General features: G+C 38.3%; 1 protein-coding gene across 2 annotated transcripts in view; it reads right to left on the minus strand.

Moving 5' to 3' along the window:
• The window catches only part of gpp (grappa), a 552218-nt gene that overhangs the window by 13476 nt on the left and 516563 nt on the right, over positions 1-22179 (minus strand). For both annotated transcript variants that reach the window (XR_010859839.2, XM_067145498.2), the window contains exons 13-14: positions 21862-22068; positions 18773-21695 (exon numbers count right to left, since the gene is read on the minus strand). Coding sequence is in view for 1 of the 2 variants with exons in the window: in XM_067145498.2 (XP_067001599.2) it covers positions 18773-21695; positions 21862-22068 (3130 nt within the window). In the remaining variant the exon portion in view is untranslated. The remainder of the gene's footprint in view (positions 1-18772; positions 21696-21861; positions 22069-22179) is intronic.

The following is a 22179-nucleotide window of genomic DNA, read 5'->3' on the forward strand; positions in this document are numbered from 1 at the left end:
CATTCCTGGTTGCCAGCGTTTCGCCCCCGTGTGCGATAGTGGGACAGAGTCTCTCATAGTGCATTGGCACTGCCGGTGGCTACAACTAGCCTACGCAGTGGCCTCCAGGGTGTGCACTAGCCAGCGCCTTGGTATGTGTGCTAGGTACTAAATGATGAGCCCAGCCTAGCACAAGGGGGCGAAACGCTGGCAACCAGGAATGAGTTAGCTGGAAAATTTATAATGTCCAATAACGGACCATTTATATTGGTATTATAAATTTACTCATTCGGAACAAATATTTCAGATTCCCTTTGGGAATCAACATCTAGATCATCGTATTTTCGTGTCGGTCGCGTATCGCGAAGGACTTTCGAACCGAACCACGAGCCACTCTAACTAACTGTGTAAAACCCTAAATGTGTCATGTTAATTTTACGTGTGTTTGTTCTGTCAGATTAATGTTGGCTTAGTTCAAACAAGGGTTTATTCGGCACGTGCAAATTGAGTGGTGAAGAGGCATTCACCTAAAGTCTTCTATGTTGCAGTGTACAGTAACTTTCATCAAGAAGATGGCACCGCCCATAGAAGAAAGAAGATTGCTTCCATGCGTTAAAGCTGAGGTGAACATGGAGAAACAAAACAACGGTGCAAGGATGTGAGCCATTGCCAATGTCCAAGAAATTGTCAAAGATAAGACGCATGTTTTTAAATTAGATGGCATGTTATATGAATTATGTTTAAATACTAGTGAAGTTTAGTGTAGGGATTTTTCTTTAACGTAATTTTTGCCGGATGGCACGTGATTAATTTACATTTGTGATGCTGTGGATACGGATAGGAGGGGAATGCACGATTTCTATATTTTCATTATACTTTACGATTAGTTAGATGGGATATTGAGAGAGTTGTTAGAATTTACTTTGTTTTTGTGTCATTATGCATGTTAATTAGCTTAGAATTATTCCAATATTCTTGTATGTTAGAGATAGGGGGATTAGATTGACATGATCATCAACTTTCCGAGTTAAATACTTGCTGCGATGAGAGTAAATTCAATTTTTTTTTTTTTTGTCATTTAGAAAGTTAGTAACAGATTGCATGACACATGTTATTTCAGGAGCTGTAATACATGTGGAGCTGTATCGCAATGTTGAATGAGAAAGGAGTCTTCCAATGTGGGTTGGAAACTGTTTCGTACAATGATTTGAGTGGAAATCAAACCCGGATTTATAATGTGAAAGTCTAATGAGATTGTAAGAAATACTAGAGAATGTAATGCATGCTGATTTATGAAATTGATTATGCAGGCCGATTGCATGCCTGATGAAGTTATAAGAATGATGTGCAGTAAGAATAGTCCTGCAATTGTATTCTGAGAGAATATTGAGAATCAGAATTGATGGGAAATTAATGTCAGGCCAGTGAGTCTGATGTGTGTGTTAAATTATATAGCATGCTAACAAGAAGCACAATTGTATGTGAATTTCTGAGCAGTTGAGGAAATACAAGCTCGCCTTACAGGTTTACTTATCAGCCGTGTTTATATAAACAGTGTGAAATGGATGTCATTTCCGTAATACAATTTTGTCGAACAGCAACCACGCCCTCAGTGCAGTATTGAGTTCTAACATTTCTTTTCAGCCCACAGAAAAGCAGGAAATATGCAACGGATGAACGCGCTTTTGGGTCCGCAAATGCAGCAGAGGAACGCAATGTTGCCCATTGCTTTTCACATGTCTAATGAAGTATAATATATGTTCTCTCTTACAGGATGGTGTTTTGTTCAATTTCATGTTGTTTTGATATGTTGTCTTGTTGTTTAATGGGAAACAGCCCGAGTGCTGAGTGAATGTTGGTGGTCAATCTAGTTCTTACTAGATCCTTTTGGTGAACCGCGTTTCACGTCGAGTCGGTGTAGTATGTAAGATTTCCCTTTCCTAATCCGATGTAGATATTTGAGATACGTTAATTATATTCTGACTGTTGTAAATATAGCGTAGGGAAATGCCACTAGTATTTTTCATAATTCATATCATGTCCCATTGCATCTAATTTTCTTTTTATGTTAACTTTTGTGAAAACTCTCCGGAATTTAAAAACTGTATCATTGTGATACTTAACATCGTGTTACTCCATACGAATCGAATACGTATACGCATACTCATACTATTATGAACACGAACTTTGGACAATCATGAGAAGTTATTTGAAGTTCACAAGTATTTAATGTTGTGTTTGAACTTTCATTTTGCATTTAATTATTTGAGTAATTAACGTTTTGATGGCCATATCCTTTTCAATTTCATTTCTTTGACAATTTTATAATTATTTAATTACTTGAATTTCATTTGTGTTAATATGGTTCGGGGTTATTTTATGAATAAACTCATCCTACCCCACAATATTGTTCCTCATTCGTGTTAAACCTCCATTTCCTGTCATATACTTATATTTAAGTGATAGACTGCAACTTTTAGACTTGCCCATCGACAACCAACCCACCTCTCTGTCCAAACCTGAGTTAGTCAGATGTTTATACAGAAATGGAGGCATCGTCCTAGAGGGTTCTTACCCCTGGGTACGGTACAATACGATGCATAAAAATGCAAATCCGACAGTCACAAGACAGTAATGATAACTGATCTGGTTATTTGTTTATTAATGGTAAATTGCAAATTTTGGAATCATGCTGGAATAAGCTTCCAAGCACTACAGAGGGAATAAAAATAAGCAAGATGACATATTTAGTGCTCGAAAGGTACTGCATCAAACTATTACCACAATTTTCCACAAACAATCCATTATTAATTTCACTGTCGTCTTATTCTTCATCACCATTACAGTATCAAACGACACCAGTAAGACAAACGCTATTACAAGTTATTTCAGCAAGCAAATGAACAACAGAAGAATTAAACCATATATTAATACAGTTATCCCAACATGTAATTTCAAAGGTTTTTGTTTACTTTTCTAGTTCTTTTTCGTGAAGATATGTAAACAAGAGGTATTCAGGGATGCCAACCTTCAGTGGCATGGCCTGCTACAGATAAAATATGGTTATGTGCAAACCAAACAAAATGACTGAAATAACATCAACTAGTATAATACTATGATGTATTTTTTTTTCAGTAAAAAATAAAGATAAGAGTTTTTTGCATTACCCACTGATGTACCTATAACCTTCATGTTCCTTTTTTTAAAAAAGATTTTACAAGGTTGTGTCTTCCATGATTAACTGAAAAATCACGCTAGCATGTTTCACAAAACACGTAGTTCAGTGAAATTTTCGATGATCCTAGGCATGCAAATTCTTCCGTATATTGCTTTCTGTAATGCTGATTTTCTGTAGATCTGTTTTTTGTCCATGGTCACTCAGCTTTTCATTGTTTTTGTATTTATACCACATCTTGTTAATGTAATGTTGTTCATCATTTCACTGAAATTAAAATCTGTGCAGGCAAATCATTACTAAAACGGAACAGAAATTGAGCACATATGATGGGAATTAACATTCAGCAAATGTTTTGCTCGCTGTTAATGGTTGCAGACAAATGCTGCTATATCGCTACATTTTTTCACAAATTGTTTTCTAACAATATCCCCTACGAACGAAACTATTCTTTCTGCATTTTCGTGAGAGAAACTGAGAATTCATAAAGAGCATTCTGAATTTGTAAAATCCGTAAGTAGTAGTAGTAGTAGTAGTAGTAGTAGTAGTAGTAAATGGCATCTGATACTAACTATTAGGAGGGGAAAAAAAGAGGAAAAGTTGCTATATGGACTGCGTCACATAGTTGTCTGCTTGCATTTGGGAGATGGTGGATTTGAACCCCTGATCAAGTGAAATTTTCATTGCCTTAATAATAAAAATGCCTTTTTTATTTAATATATCATTACATTATAAATACAGTATTCTTTTTCAATAAATTAAATGCTTTCTTTTAAATAACTAAGGTTTTTTTAAAAATTGAATATCAGTGGTTGAGAGGAAGTTGGATGAAAACCAATGGGGTTTCAGTTATGTTTTTTTTCTTCTTGCTATTTGCTTTACGTCGCACCGACACAGATAGGTCCTATGGCGACGATGGGACAGGAAAGGCCTAGGAATGAGAAGGAAGCGACCGTGGCCTTAATTAAGGTACAGCCCCAGCATTTGCCTGGTGTGAAAATGGGAAACCATGGACAACCATCTTCAGAGCTGCCGACAGTGGGATTCGAACCCATTATCTCCCGGATGCGAGCTCACAGCTGCATGCTCCTAACCGCACGGCCAACTCGCCTGGTACAGTTATGTTTCATAGACCTAGAGAAGGCATATGACAAGAATACCGAGGGAAAAGATGTTTGTCGTACTGGGGGACTATGGGATTAAGGATAGATTTCTTCTGCTGAAAGGTATTAAGTGGCAGGGAGGGATTCAGTTAGGTGAAAATGTAGTAAGCAGTCTTAAAGGCAGGTTGTACAGAAAGCCTGCAGTCTAATATCTAGGTGCAATTAGCCTTTCTAAGACTAAAATGATGTCAGTAGGTAAGATATACAAAAATAATTGAATGTCAGATTAGGGGTACAAACCTGAAACAGGTAGATAATTTCAAGTATTTAGGATGTGTGTTCTCCCATATGGTAGCACATATAGTGAGATTGAATCAAAGTGCATCAAAGCTAATGCAGTGAGCTTGCAGTTGCGATCAACAGTACTCTGTAAGTAGGAAGTCAGCTCCCAGACAAAACTATCTTTACATCGGTCTGTTTTCAGTCCAACTTTGCTTTATGGGAGTCAAAGCTGGGTGGACTCAGGATATCTTAATCATAAGTCAGAAGTAGCAGACATGAAAGTAGCAAGAGTGACTGCTGGTACAAACAGGTGGGAACAACGGCAGGAGGGTACTCTACATGAGGAGATATAGGCTGTTAGGAATTAACTTGCTGGATGAAGCTGTACTCATAAACCGGCTTCAGTTGTGGGTCATGTGAGGCGAAAGGAGGAGTATAAGTTACCTAGGAGAACAATGGACCCTGTTATGAAGGGTAAGAGAAGTAGAGGGAGACAAAGACAATGACGGTTAGACTCCTTTTCTAACGACTTAAAGAGGACAATATTTTTTTTTTGCTAGGGGCTTTACGTCACACCAACACAGATAGGTCTTATGGTGACGATGGGATAGGAAAGGCCTAGGAGTTGGAAGGAATCGGCCGTGGCCTTAATTAAGGTACAGCACCAGCATTTGCCTGGTGTGAAAATGGGAAACCACGGAAAACCATCTTCACGGCTGCCGATAGTGGGATTCGAACCTACTATCTCCCGGATGCAAGCTCACAGCTGCGCACCTCTACGCGCACGGCCAACTCGCCCGGTGACAATTTTTAAAATGTGAACAATACATAAATGTAACAAAAATTAATCGTGTTTTAACATAATTAAAACTTGTCGGTCCTATTCTATCTAACTTAAAAATATGTCCAAAACTAAAATGGATCTTCTTCCTCTAACATAAGTCTTGGGTAAAGAGGATAAAGTTTCTGGGTTCCTACTTATAATTATAAACCAACAGTTGGCAATATATCAAGTACACTTTTAACAGCGTATGACACTTATGCACCTGGGCTACCAATGACAGATGGCGTTAGGTGGGGGTGATGTTATAGTGAGGTAGTTACTATTCTACTTTTACCAAGAATATCTGTTCATTGCTCATAGTGGACAATAACTGAGGGTGTGGGTACATCTGGTGGTGATATACAGGAGGTTGACAGTAGTCATCTAGAGAAAAAAACAATTCATTATAGTGGTCAAAATACCCACAATGGCCTATTTACCCATTCTTACCTTCTTATGATGTTATTAATTCTGTAATATTGACCTGATATCCCGTTCATCCAACCTCCTTATACCATAAAAATCTTACATAAATATATACACACTAGCGTCAGAAAGTTTAAAACACACATGTGACAATTTCTGATTTATACCAAATAGTATTTCCTGTGTGTTCACAACTGTAATTTTGATTCATCTACATCTGTGTGGATGCATTTAACACCCTTGAAAACGTGTTTTGATGAATACTCAAGATTCTGCATTATCATTTCAAACAAGTTTACTTCCTGCACAATGGTCATGTCCCTATCACATGATCACTCATCCATTGTTGCTACTCCCTGGCTTGAAAGTCAAGTGAGTCTATGGAAGTTATCCTAAGGGGTTGTATGTCAGTCTGCATTCAAATTATTTCAGAACTGTTATTCTCAGCAAGACTATTGGCAGTACACATATGCACAGAGATAAAAACATCAGTTACAACAATGAAAAATAGTCTGCACGAGATGGGACTGCTTGAACGCGTTGAGCCGTATCCTTATGGAGACACTCAGATTATTATTTGCCATATTATATAATTTTATTGAAATAAATTTTATTCAGGCATGGCAAAAGTAGTGGATCGCAGGATAGCTGAGACCGGAAGTCCATAGAGACATAAAGTTGCTGAATATTGCGTGATGCTTCCTCGGGACCGTGAGAAAGGCTTGGCGTTACCAGAAGTTAGCACATCTCGGCACGTGTAGAAGACGTTGGCCAAGAGGTACATCAAGCCAATTAGAACGCGTGGGTGTGGCCAATATGGAGTCTGGATCGCGCGGAATTAAAATCCCAGGTTAACCAACAGGGACAATTGCATGAAGAAGATATCGCTATAAAGGAATCAGTTCTGTTAGTTGACGGATTTCCACAGGTCGGAAAGTGTAATATAATAAGGAATACGCTATAGAAATAATCTGAGTCATTTTTATATCATCTGGAGTGTATTTTATGGTGTGTTTTAAATAATATGAAAGTCATTGTGAATAGCAAGCACGCTGATTGGTTGCTTCTTTGAACATGCAGGAATTCCATAGCTACAACGGCGTTAGCCAAGCTTCTCCAGCATCCCAAGCTTTGGGAGCATCACTCTGATTGTGGGAGCCGACGTGGTGTGAACGTTGTTCGGTATTGCTCTGATACTTCTGCGTGAATGTTGCCATGTGGATAGATATATATAACAGCGTATGGTTTTACGACCGAGAAACAGTGCTTTTAGTCGTGAAGTTTACTGAATTAACTGGTGCAGTGCTAAATTCCCGATTTCATTATGGCACAAAGTTTTACTCCAGATCAATAGACAGTAATAATAGCCGCAGAGTGGAAAGTGAAGAATAAACGCTCAGCTGCATTGCATTTTCGTGTCGGTCGCGTTTTGCGAAGAACTTTCGAACCGAACCGCGAGCCGCTCTAACTAACTGTATAAAAGAAACCCTAATTGATTAATTTTAAGTGTGTTTGTTTGTCAGTAATGTTGGCTTAGTTCACAGCTAACAAGGGTTTGTTCGGCACGTGTAAATCGAGTAGTGAAGAGACATTCACCTAAAGTCTTCTGTGTTGCAGTGTACAGGAACTTTCATCAAGAAGATGGCACCGCCCATAGAAGAAAGAAGATTGTTTCCATGTGTTAAAGCAGTGATCAACATGGAGTAAGACACAATCATGGCAAGGATGCGAGCCGTTGCCAATGTCCAGAGATCGTCCAAGATAAGACGCATGTTTTTAAATTAGATGGCATGTTATATGAATTATGTTTAAATACTAGTGAAGTTTAGTGTAGGGATTTTTCTTTAATGTAAATTTTGCCTGATGGCATGTGTTTATTTTAGATTTGTAATGCTGTAAATATGGATAAAAGAGGAATCCACGATTTCTATATTTTTATTTTACTTTACGATTAGTTGGATGGGATAATAAGGGAATTGTTAGGATTTATTTTGTTGTGTCATTATGCATGATAATTAGCTTGGTATTATTCCGATATTCTTGTATATTAGAGATAGGAGGATTAGATTGACAAGATCATCCACTTTCCGAGTTAAACACTTGCTACGTTGAGAGTAAATTCAATTTAATTTTGGTCATTTAGAAAGTTAGTAACAGATTGCATGACATGTTATTTCAGGAGCTCACATGTGTGGAGCTGAATCGCAACGTTGAATGAGAAAGGAATCTTCCAATGTAGGTTGGAAACTGTTTCGCACAATGATTTGTATGGGAATCGAACCTGGATTTATAATGGGAAAGGCTGATGAGATTGTAAGAAATATATAAGAGGTTTTAATGCATGCTGATTTATGAAGTTGATTATGCAGGCCAATTGCATGCCTGATGAAGTGATAAGAATGATGTACAGTGAACATGGCCCTGCAAGTGTATTCTGAGAGAATACTGAGAATCAGAATAGACGGGAAATTGATGCCAGGCCAGTGAGTCTGATGTGTGTGATAAATTATTGTAGCATGCTAGTAAGAAGCACGATTGTATGCAAGTTTCCGTGCAGTTGAGGAAATATGAGATCGATTTACAGGTTTACTTATCAGCCGTGTTTACATAGACAGCGTGAATGAGATGTTATTTCCGTGATACAATCTTGTCGAACAGTAACCAAGCCTCAGGGCAGTACCGAGTTTTAACATTTCTTTTCAGCCCACAGCACAGCAGGAAATATGTGACAGATGAATGCGCTTTTAGGTGCAAAAATGCAGCAGAAGAATGCAATGTTGCCCATTGCTTTCCATATGTTTAATAAAAGATAATATGTTTTCTCTTACAGGATGGTGTTTTGTGCTATTTCATGTTCGGATATGTTGTCTTGTTGTTTAATGGGGAACAGCCCGAGTGCTGATTGAATGTTGGTGGTCAATCTAGTTTTCACTAGATCTTTTGGTGAACTGCGTTTCACGTCGAGTCAGTGTAGTAAGTAAGATTTCCCTTTCTTTATCCGATGTAAATATTTGAGATACTTCGCTTATGTTGTGTTCATTGTGAAGATAGTGTAGGGAAATGCCACTAGTATTTTTCGTAATTCATATCATGTCCCATTGTGTCTTAATTTTCTTTTTATGTTAACTTTGCGACGATTCTCTGGAATTAAAATCCGTATCAATGTGATACTTAACATCGTGTTACTCCACGCGAATCGAATATGTATTTGTATACGCATACGTATACTATTATGAACATGAACTTTGGACAATCATGTGAAGAATATTTTTGAAGTTCACAAGTATTTAATGTTGTGTTTGAACTTTCCTTTTCATTTCATTATTTGTATAACGTTTTAATTTCCATCTCTTTTCAATTTTTGAGATAATGTTATTATCATTTTTATTATTTGATTTTCTTTTCATGTTAGTACGATTCGGGGTTATTTTGTGAAAAAATCATTCTACCCCATATTATTGTTTTTCGTTCGAGTTATACCTCCATTTTCCTGTCATTTCCGTATAATTAAGTGAGAACTTCGACTTTTAGACTTTCCCATCGACAACCAACCCACTTCTCTGCCCAAACCTGAGTTAGTCGGATGTTTATACAGGAATGGAGGGATCGTCCTACTTCTGCGTGAATGTTGCCATGTGGATAGATATATATAACAGCGTATGGTTTTACGACCGAGAAACAGTGCTTTTAGTCGTGAAGTTTACTGAATTAACTGGTGCAGTGCTAAATTCCCGATTTCATTATGGCACAAAGTTTTACTCCAGATCAATAGACAGTAATAATAGCCGCAGAGTGGAAAGTGAAGAAGAAAACCCCTGAATACGGTACAGTATGTTTGGCGCCGCAACTAAGGGACGTAGGCACTTTGGTGTGTGTTCGTATCCCGCTGGGAGTATTTTTGTGATAGCCAAAGATGTCTAGGTTGTCCTTATAAAATTTGAGCACGTCAAATTGAGATTCACAATAGTGAATGTGGTTTGACGAGCCATTTCGAAGGCTAGATCTGGTTCGAAAGCTGGGAGAGACCAAGATGTGGTACCCAGATAATCATTCAATTTAAGTAATGATAGATATCAGATCAAAAATTAGATGGATGGCTTTTCCGGCGTTTGCTCTATTAACCAGCGTTTCGTCTTAGGTAATTTTGAACCAAAGGCGCAACTTAGGAATCTGGCAACATAACGTTCAAACAACTTGAGTCTGAAGTCCCATGTTCGGTACTACGGATGACAGTAAGCGGACATGAAAAGGCAACTAACTTTGAGTAAATAAATTTATAAACTACATGAAAGAAAAAACATATGGTAACAGTATTACATCTGAAAAAGAACAATAAAAAAAGACCTACAGAAAGCATTAAAGTTCGCATGTTTGATTTGGAGCACTTGACTACGCAAGAGTGCGGCGTGCTGGGTTCACTTGTTGAGGGACCGCGTCACTGATCTTTTCTATTCCGTTAGTAATTGCGTAGTGGTATTAAGAGAAATAAATTCCTGCATTGATTGTGGGAAGATGAAGGAAATAGAATAAGACTCTTATGGTGAAAATACAGGTTCGTCAGCATGACAAGGGACGTAACACATGAAAGCAACTTACTCTGTATAGCTTCTGCAACAATGATGCTTGTGGTGGAAATGTTGAGAGTAAAAAACAATTCTACATCAAGCACACTAACGAAGTGAGAATAAGGGCAAGTGGAACATTTTAACCCAATCGTCTCAGGTTTAATGGTCCCATGTGCTAAATCGCCCTCAACTCAAGTAAGCCACCTGGTCAGAACTACTACGCATCGCTATGAAATTAATACCATAAATGGAACAGCAGCCAGAATTTTCATGCAGTTGTCAATGAGGCATTCAAAATAATTGTATACAATCAATAATGACATCAGAATGAAGAATGTGTGTGGTAAATATCGAAACATTCGGGTGTATGTAGAGGCACTTCACACTTTTGGGGGTCTATATACATTTATCTTTGCTCCAATATAATTGGATGCGAAACTTACGAACCTGGGATATTAGATTGCAGAGGGCAAAGTAGGCCTGAATTTCATTCTCATTAGTGTCAAACCACTTACCATCGTCTGTTCTTTCCTATCTGGACCTGATAAATAAAGGGTAAATATTTGTAAAATATTTGTTTCCCATGCAATATAGGAAAACAACGGGTACATAAACTCAAAAATACAGAAAACTCAGATACAGATTTATCTGAATATTTGTCTTTCAATTCTCCCGAGACTCTTGGAGAGCCTGTAAAGTGATTACTAACCCACACCCAGTCACTATGTTTTGATATCGCATGTGAACTTTAGCTACGATTTCACAGCCATTCATATCAGATGAATTGTCACTTTCACTTGAAAATCTGTTCTTCAATATTATCATAATCCCCATCACTGTCCTCCGAATCACTGTCTAAAACACTTTCAATTAATTCAGCAATAGGTTTGCTGTCAATGGCCTTTACTATGCACGAAGTCTTGTGGAACTGTGATTTGTTTAGTGTGTGCTGAAATGTGAAGATGGTGTTGCGCATCTCTTGTTCAAGCGCCAAAATGGATTTTTAGATTATTGCTCCATCTGGAAGCTAAAGGTGTAAACTTTACATAGGTGGTTGTTCAGACTTTTATTCTCAATACGATTTTGTGGGAAATTAATTCTGACCAAATGCCAACCTCTCAGTCAGTAAATAAAAGTTTTGCATCAAGTGACCACACAACAATCGTGCAGTAGCTTGGTCGTGTGATGCTAAACGAAGATTCCCGCGCAGGTTTTCTTCCTAGTCACACACTTCCGAGTTCGTATTGTTTCTCTGCAACGTGTCATCATTGTAGTTATCCTAAGAACATAGCAATGGACCGCTATCCTCACATATCTCGGTCTGAGCAAATTCTCTTGTTAGCGAAGAATCAGATGCTTAAGGTGAGTAAATCTCAATATTCTTCTGATAATTCACAAATCAGTGCTTATAGGTATTGTTTAATGGCTTTAAAATGCGTTGCTGCAGCAGGTGACGTACAATAGTAATTCACTGGAAAATTTACATTTTTCAGAGTCAAATGCTATCTCCATGTAATGCAAACCCTTCTCTGCATGTTGTCTTCACAACTATGCAATTTCTCGAACCAACTCAAGGAACACACAACAGGAAAAACACAGTGACAGGTCTCTATGGGAAGAGGGAGCAATAGAAATAGGAGAGACAAACATTAAAACACAAAAGGACACAAAAGTTTACGAAGTAAAGTGCCAGGACGTCCAGTCACTCTTTCATTAAATTAGCTGAAATCAACAACTTTTTTATGCATTTGTACAACAGATTGTAATTTGTCAGTGTTTATGTCTCAATGTTTGTTTTTGTCTGATCTTTCTGTTGCTCCCTCCACCCACACTGACCTGTCACTAAGTTTGTTCCATTAGGTGTTCCTTTCCTTGGTCCTCTCTCTCTAAAATGTCTTTTTTGACACTTGTTTGCTCCTTTCTGATACAGTGGAACCTTGATTCTCCATTTTCGGAGGGACCATGGGGAAAAAAATACAATATGAGGAAACTGAAAATCCCAGAACTATTTAAAACCTTCAACAATTTGGCTAAACATCACAATAATGAAATATATATATATTTATAATCTTAAAAACACTCCTAAACCAAACCGAAGTACAGCCCTAACGGGCCTTAGCCTACCAAATGATCGCTGCTCAACCTGAAGGCCTGCAGATTACGAGATGACACAGGGTCAGTGTGACAAATCCTCTTAGCCGTTATTCCTGGCACTCTAGACCAGGGTTGCCATATCACCGTTAGATAGCTTCCCAATTAATTGTAATAACGTAGGTTGCGTGGACTTAGAACCAGCCGTCATATACAGGTAAAACTGCCTGATCTTGCCGGGAATCGAACCTGAGGCTTCCGAGTGAGAGACAGGCAAGCTAGACCGCGGAGCCAGCTTCAAATAATTAAATGAGCTAAAAATCTTGATACTTAACATTCAATTTTACTGGCGAAACTTCATTAGCTTCCTATGAATTCAGGTCGGCAACTTTGACCAGCCAGCTCATAGAAAAATCTCTATACAATACAAAATAAGAGTTTTGTCTGTACATTGCTCAGAATTTAAAAGGAATGGTATTTCTGTATTGGTTATGTCCACAGCAACAAGGAAATATACTTTTTACTTTTCCGTAATTTCTGTCTGTCTGTATGTATGTATGTATCTATGTATGTATGTGCATCACGAGAAAAAGGCTGAAGATAATTTAATGAAAATTGGTATGTACAGTCGGAGAATGAGCCACTACAATCTAGACTATAAATTATTTTATTCACGCTGAATAGTTCAGGGAAGGCCTAAAATTTAGTTCTCAAATATTTATGTTATTAGTGGTCCTATCGATAAATATTACATAATTAAAGTTATATACGAGGACGGTTTGAAAAGTTCTCAGAATCACCGCTTGCCGGGATGTGATGAAATATATATATATTTATAATCTTAAAAACACTCCTAAACCAAACTGAAGTACAGCCCTAACGGGCCTTAGCCTACCAAATGATCGCTGCTCAACCTGAAGGCCTGCAGATTACGAGATGACACAGGGTCAGTGTGACAAATCCTCTTAGCCGTTATTCCTGGCACTCTAGACCAGGGTTGCTAGAGCAACGAGGTTCCCACGCAATAATTGCACATCCTTTGTGAGTGAACACATGGCACGTTAGTGCTCTAGCTGCAGGAGTGTGGTAGTGACGACTCTTTGTTGTTTTTCCTGCGTAGTGATTTGTGACAATGGAAAAAACTGAGATTCGAGCAGTGATTAAATACTTTGTAAAGAAAGGTACGAGAGCAAAGGAAATTCATGCCGACTTTCAGAACACACTGGGGGACTCTGCTCCTTCATTTTCAACTGTTGCCAAGTGGACCAGCGAGTTTAAATTTGGTTGGGAGAGCTTGGATGATGATCCGCATAGTGGACGGCCAAAAAGTGTTACGACCCCAGAATTTATCGCAAATGTGCATAAAATGGTCATGGAGGATTGTCGACTGAAAGTGCGGGAGATTGCTGAAGCTATAGGGATGTCTTCTGAATGGGTATATTATATTTTAACCGAAGAATTGGGTATGAAAAAATTATCCACAAGACGGGTGCCGCGGCTCTTGACATTGGACAATAAACGCACCAGATTGGAAATGTCCGAACAAAGTCTGGCCCGTTTTCAGTGCAACCAACAAGATTTTTTACGCCGGTTTGTGACTACAGATGAAACTTGGGTCCACTACTATACCCCAGAGACAAAACAGCAGTCAAAGCAGTGGAAACATGCTGATTTACCACCACCAAAGAAAGCAAAGGCAGTGCATTCGGCCTCAGTTTTCTGGGATGCAAAAGGCATTCTGCTGATAGATTATCTTCCTACTGGCCAAACAATTACGGGGCAATACTATGCAAACCTCCTAGACCAACTACAGGAAAAGATACGCGAAACAAGGCCTGGTTTGGCAAGGAAAAAGGTCATCTTTCATCAGGACAACGCTCCGCTGCACACAAGTGTTATTGCCATGGCAAAACTTCATGAACTGGGGTACAAATTGTTGCCATATCCACCTTATTCACCTGATTTGGCACCATCAGACTTTCATCTATTCCCCAAGCTGAAAATTTTCCTCGGTGGACGGAGATTTTCTACAAGGGAAGAACTGACAGCCGAATTGGAGAGGTATTTTGCAGGCCTGGAGGAATCTCATTTTTGAGATGGGATCAAGGCATTGGAACATCGCTGGACCAAATGCATTAGTCTAGAGGGAGACTATGTTGAAAAATAAAAGCAGTTCCACCGAGGTAAGATACTTAATTCTAGTACATTCCAAGAACTTTTCAAACCACCTACGTATAATTTTCCAATCATTTTTGTGTTATACATTTTTACTGTACCGCCTACGATAACAAAGATATTAATGAATTTGTATTTTTGTTGCTAAGTCCACATCAATGCCAAATCACGAGAAAATGGGCAAACAGAATTTAATGAAAATCGGTGTATAGAGTCGGGAAAAAAGGAACTACAGTCTAAGCTACAAACAATTTATTCACCCTGAATGAAATGGTAGTTTAGGGGAAGGCATCGAAAATTTAAAAAATTAAATTCATATGTTAATGCTCCTATCGAAAACGACTATAAACTTAAAGATGACGAATTCCAGGAATCTGGCATTTACAGATTGACATGTACCCAGTGCAAAAAAACATACGTGGGGCAATCTGGGAGGAGCTTTTTAATTAGATATCAGGAACATGTTAATGCAGAGAAATACAGAAGATACTCTGCTATGGGAGCTCATATGAAGGAGGCAAATCACAATTTCACTAACATCAGACAAGATCTCCAAATTATCAGTAGGATTAATAAAGGAAGTTTAATGAATAACCTAGAAAACATCCACATTACTCTCGATAAACTAGAGAACAGGGAACGGAATCTAAACGAAACGAACGAAAAAAACCTCCTATACAAACAATTCAGTAAATGCGTGGAAATGGTAAACAGTAAACAAACAAGACAAACAAATGAAATACTCGAACACGACGTCACTGAATCACAACCAGTAATCCCTCCCCCCTCACAAGACGTACTAGATAACGACACAACTCTACTTCCCCTTTCTCCGGAATATTCCACGAACAATCAGACCATGTCACACCGCTATCACACTAGGTCGTGCACGAAGGCAGTTCTCCGAGGCAACGCGGATTAAACATTTGCCAGATAAGGTAAGTCAAGGCCACGCAATCTCGAATACAAATATCTTCCCGCTATCTATTTAGAATTCGGAGCTTTTTACTTTTATCATATGTCATATTTTAATATATTACGATCTCCTGCTGGTTACAGATCGCGAGGCAAGCTGCCCGAATCAGATCGCCATTTTATATAACAGAAGCCACCACAGGGTTTTAGCAAGTTAAACGACTAACACAATTTCTTTTATCACATTCCGAAGAGCAATTCTCGGCAGTTAAACAGTCGACACGGCCTTTTAACCACAAGAATATCACTCAAGGAAGTTATTAAATATAAACAATAAATACATGAAGACTGGTGCATATGACATAAACTTTCATTCAAGCACAAGTGTTTTTGAATAAGTGCCTTACCATAGACACTTTAGAATATTTTAAAGTATGTTTATTAAAAACAAAGTGTTTAACATCACCACAGACGCAAATTTTAATTAAGTTAGTATTTTTCTCACAAATGCCTGAAGATTATTACAAACACGAACTTTTTATTCACGCCACCTAATGTTATCAAAAAGAATTTTACCATAGACGCTTTTAAATATTTTAAATATGTTTTTCATCATTTAAGTTTTTAAACACAATTGTAAACGATACTGTAATTTAAGTATCATTCACATAAATCTCCTTACCCCCAACCGCCCCCCCCCCCTCCCTCAATCTTCCATTTCATTTAAAGCATCTAGAACAATAGTTTTCGGATTCCCATGGGATATAGTTTTAAGATCCAATGTGCTTGCTTTTAAATGTTGTCATCTAAGATTTTTTATATACAGCTGAAGATGACCACTAAGTGGTCGAAACATGTACTGTGTTTGTTAATGTATTTTTAAGTTTGCCAAAGGCAAAAGAAATAAAGTATCGATTAGGTGGCTTTTTAGATTAATTTGTTGATTACACTCATCGATACGGCCATGAAGTGGACAGTTTGCAACACTTCACTGTACCACTCAACACAGAATACATTTCCAACTTCTGAATGGAGAGTGAAATACAAGCAAAAACCGGCTAACTAAGTTATTCAGCAATATCAATCAAAACCGGAAAGCAAAACTGAACTTTCTTGAGGCTAACGGCCTGCTTCCCAAAGGTGTAATTTACCCTGTAAAGTTCAGGAATTCAGGCCAATTTCCTGTTTTCGTGCAACTTTCTCCGACCTGTCTTCTGTGGCGAGGGCTCTAATGTGATGGAAATCACGGTCCTTTCACAAGGGATGACAAAGAACATTTTCAAGGCTAGGAAAAATGAGATCATATCAAGCGGCAATAGTGAAGATTTGTGTGCGATAAGCGACGTATTTTTATATAGATTTAATATGGTGTGAATCGGAACTTCGAATTTACGAGGTACTAAATGAGAAATCGCCGTAATGAGGAATGCATTAATGAGGTTTCACATTCTTTGCATCTGGTTAAATTCCGGATAGGCTATTCCCATGTAAATTTATAGCAAAAAGGTTATCATTACTCTACTGGTGCTTGAAATAGGTTTTCATGATCCGTATGAGGTTAAGTTAGGTTAGGCAACGCTGTTTGAACAAGAAAACTACCACAGAAACCACTAGATTGATACTATTAAGACTTTTCAGAATGAAATTGAACATACGCTTTCACGTGTTCACGGAATTTTAAAAATAACAAGTAAACCGCAGTATGAAAATATGCGAAAACGCAAGTGTCGAACAAACTGATTGCCGTTGCATACCGATTTTCATGTGTGTGTGTGGTTTTTACTAGGCTTTTACAAAAAATCCGACATAACAACAATCCGCAGTAGCGAATCAATTTATTGCTGCTATGAATTCTCACTATAATAGACTTCTACTGTATTATTTTTGATCCTGCCCGGAGGAATCAGGCAACTGGAACTAGTGATAAACAACTTTGAATTTTTCCAAGTGTGACAGTATTTAAACGATTCTTTGAATTCACAAAACATGTTAAATGCTAGGCTTATCCAATTTTGTAATGCACATTGCAAGAAATATAAGATTTTGAAAACATGACCTCAAAATCTGCAGGGAATTAAGCAAGTAAATATGGTATGCTTTCTCATGATTCTTTTTTGACAAGTGTTTTAAAGCCGCAGAGACTCAGTTAGGTTTCTGTTGACGATGGTATAGAAAACAGCTAGAACTGGGAAGGAAGCAGCCATGGCCTTAATTAAGGCCTGGTGTGAAAATGACAAACCATGAAAAACCATCTTCAAGCATGCCACTGGTGGGGTTTCAACCTCCTGAATGGAAGTTCATAGCTAAAGGACCAAACTGTGTAGCCAACTCGCTAGGTTCCTTCACAATTCGTAGGATACAATGTACCAAAAATAACTTTCAGTTTAAGTTCATTTACATAACATCTGTTTCAAGTCTGCAGAGTGCTTAACATTGGAACAATTCGCTTAACATTGGAAGAATTCAGACAAATTTAGAAAATTTGTATGTGCCTGCTATAGGTATCCATGTCTAATTTTATGTGAATTATATAATAAGCTAAATTTAAAAACTAAACTGTAACAAACTTCTTGAAACTGGTTCATTATTGCAAAAAAGGGTGTTTAACTGGGTTTAAGAGATCAAAATACTCAATAATATTGTAAACACTAAACCAATATATAAAATTATGAGCCTCTGAGGCATTTCTTATGATAATATTTACAATTTCAGAAATAAAAAGGTAAACAAGTTTAAGTCATCTTTATAAAACAATACCTAAATTACATTTCTTAGAGCCAATACTTCTCTTACTTGTGTTGCATTTTTTAAACATCAAATTCCACAGTAAAAAATAACAGAATGGAAAACAGCAACTCCAGATATTGCTTGTCATTCTAAACTTAAAGCACTACAAAAAGTTTATTCTAATATGTGATTGCAAAGAGCGTTCCTTTGTTTCATAAAATAATTGCATGCCTCTGTACGAGAGTAAAATATATGTATGTGGCCATAGTATCTGCAAGAAACTGCCTGTAATATTCCACAAAATAAACACAACATACTGTTCTAATTCTGCTAAATGCCTGCCAATGAAAAAAAAAGTAAATTGAAAAAATTAATAATTTAATTAAAAAGAAACAGAACTGAATTTTGAGAAAGGAGGATGTTTTAAATGGCTTTAAGAAACAGGATGGCAAATACACACTGATTTAACATTCATTCTTCATATATTACTGCACCATTCTATGACACTCACCTTCATCCCGGTCTTCAGCCTGTTGACCACTGCTCCTATCAAGGCCAGGCTCTTCTGGCTGACACACAACAGGAGTTGGAGATGACCTGCCAGACTGCACACCAGGAGAAGAAACAGAGCTGATAGTAAGCGGCTGAGTTGTACTACTTAAGACAGAAGGAATTCCACTGTCTACTTCTCCTTTGTTGCACAATTCAGAATTGTTACCAATGTGCATCTTCTTGTGAGATCGTAATGGTCCTTGGATAACAGGCGAGGCACGTTTATTACTGCTGTTATAGTTATTATTCAAGGAGTTATTTCCTCTTCCAAAAGATTCTTCATTTTCAGATGACTTAGTAATTTCACAAACTTCAGTTTTTATAACATCTAAAGGAGGTGGTAAAGCTGTTGTTGAACTAGGGTTTTGCTGAGGCATTACAGTTTGTAAAATAGGAATATGCTTAGATTCCTCACTACCGGTAATAATACCTGAATTGATTCTTTGATCCATCAGCCTAGAATCTTCAGTCTTGCCATCCTCTTCATACTTTCTCTCTGGCTTCACAGAATCTAATCTCTGATTGTGATGCCGACTATCATACATCATACAATCCGAGCGTATATGTTCATCAACTTCTTCCTTCACTGTGAGGGAATCCGGTGGAGTAAGAGTATGTTTTGAGCTTGATCCTTCTTGAGCACCTAATACCCTCGATTGCAAAGATGCAGCAAGACCTTCGACAGGTGCAAAAGATGAATCAGCTCCACTTCTTGAAGAATGTACTTTTGAAGACGACACTTCACCTGATGTCTTATGTTCATGTTGAGACGTGGTAACGATAATTGGAGGTTTTGTATCATTAAAATAAGATTCATGATATGGTTTGATGTCGGCACGAGGAAGCTGCACAGGTGTATATCCACCTTCATTACACACTGATGCATACCGACATGAAGATGATGATGTCACATGCTGAGCATTGGATCGTGCAGCAAATGCAGGTGATGATGATGATGATGATGGAGGATATAAAACCGTGGTACGTGGAGAGTAACTAGGAGGTGTGGTAGTAGTGGTAGTGGCAACAGTTGCAGGAGGGGCATAGTTGTTATTCATGTGATTATAAGCTGCATGAGCTAAGGTCGCAAGACCATGGTGTGCATGTTGATTCAATGGTGACTTTGGTCGATGCTGAGGATAAGCTAGACCTTCCAATGACTGAACTGGGGCATGAGCAAGCCCAGTAGGAGTAGGAGGATTTCCACATAGACCTATTCCAGCCCCTTCTGCACTACTGGGTCTTGAAATAGGAGAGTATACAGGGGTATGGTGTAATGGGGATGGGCTGCTTCCACCTACCAAATGATCATCGTCTTTTCTACCAAGGGTGTCTTCAACAATTCGACTGATACGCACATTAACTCTTTCCGGTCGTGGAGGGATATTCTGATTCACAACAGTCGCAGGTGTTGTAGCATTTCCAACCATCATTGTACTCATATCAACTGCTGCATTTATGATACTTTGATTAGATATTTCAAGAGTTCGCTCAATTTCTCCACTTACTAGGTCCCCAATAGTTCTAGTAGCCACATAACCCTTTTCACCATTACCTAAGGCCTGAATCTGTTGAGCTGAAGCAGCAGCCAACTTCTCCTGAGACAAATGTCGCCTTAAGGCAAGTTTGGCTGGTGAGACTTGAGTATAATCAGGTTGTTGAAGGGACGTTACATTTCGAGGCTGAACTTGTTGAACACTGGATCGATCATGAGATTCTCTCCGATATGAATCCAAGCTAGATTTCTTAGCTTCACGACCTCCTTTATTGTTATCAGTAATTCCCCCACTGGTGCAGAAAGAAACAGAACTCATACTGGTGGGAGTGTTGTAGTAGTTACCACCGACAGTGTAATTAATTCCTGAATGGGAGGCAACAGTAGTTACAGTACTGTTAGCCAGTGTGTAGCTCATGCTTGGATTTACTATCCCTTGGGCTTGTTGCTGTTGACGATTTTGGTGGTCCTCATTCAGTACACTTGTGATAATACTTTTCAAGCGGTCCTCAAAATTAGCAACCCTCGGAGGCTCCTGAGCTCGACTGTTAACAAAGTTGATAGGTTTGCTGCTGCCACTTGACGCTCGACCATGTTTTGAAGGTTTCATTTCACTGCCACGCTGCTGAGAACGAGAAGACTGCACAGCTGAAGGACTTTCCGTAGTTGGTTTGGCAGATGCAACAGGAGAGTAATGCACATGTCTTGAATTGTTACCATAGTCTCTCTGAAATCTGTTACTGTGATTATGTGAAGTTTCATGGTTTGGTATGATACTATCAACAGGTGGCATCACAGAATTATTGCTTCCATTAAATTTGGGCACTTCTCTGATCTTTCCCGCTTCAATTTGTCTTCCAGTTTCTAGAATTTTTTGAGCCAAAATTTCTGGATTGTTCTCCTCAATTTTTCCAATATCAGGAACATCAGGCCAATCTTGGGACCGTGACCGGCTCTCCCTTGACTTGCGCTGAGGTTTGCTAGAAACTTGATGTCCATGATGGTTGGAAATCAAAATAGGTGGCTGGAGAGGGGGATGAGCATGTTGAATTTTACTAGATACTGCAGGAGAATTATTTGCATACACACCATTACTAGAGAAAGGTTTTGGTCCAGAAATGTATGAATTAGGTTGATTTTTGCGCTCCTCAGATGCTTTCTCTAAGGAAGTAAGCTCTGATTCAAGGCGTGATACTTTGGTATGCAACTTCTTCCGTGTACTCAGTGTAGCAGATATTTCCCTCAGAATATATTCTTGTGTGAGAGCCGATACATCCATACTACTAAGATTTGTGCCATTAACCATTCCCGCCTTGTGGTATTTCTCAAGAATTTCTTGCTGACGCAATTGAACATACTTCGCCTGGTCTTGCTCAATAGATGAAACCTTAAAAGAAGAACAATGTTTTGATGCATGATACTAGTTTTGTGACAATATTTGAAAACAACAACAGGGAATTACAATGCTTTATATATTATACTACAAGAACGGTGATGTCACAATATACTACGCAGTATATGATTAGGAAAATTTTAAGGCTTGATTTGCTTACCTGTGCTTGCAACTTTGACGCTTTAGCCTGAAGTTCTTTGTGTCTAAGAACAATTTCTTTGGCTTTAGCAAGTAAGTCTCCAGGAGTACTAGCATTAATTCCTAACTCAGACATACGAGCTTTGAGCAAGGCAACACTGTCGTCAATAAGCACTTTAATTTGCTTCTCAAGTTGGGCAGCACGGCTCATAAGTTTCAGGTTGCGTTCCTAAGGAAAAAAGCATGTTATATCCATCATGCACACAAGTTATATAAAAAACATGAATAGTTTAATAAAAACAATACAGAGCTATAATCTGATTCAGCATCAAACATCAGA

Source organism: Anabrus simplex, chromosome 4 (assembly GCF_040414725.1).
Source record: "Anabrus simplex isolate iqAnaSimp1 chromosome 4, ASM4041472v1, whole genome shotgun sequence".
In the NCBI taxonomy this organism is placed as follows: domain Eukaryota; kingdom Metazoa; phylum Arthropoda; class Insecta; order Orthoptera; family Tettigoniidae; genus Anabrus; species Anabrus simplex.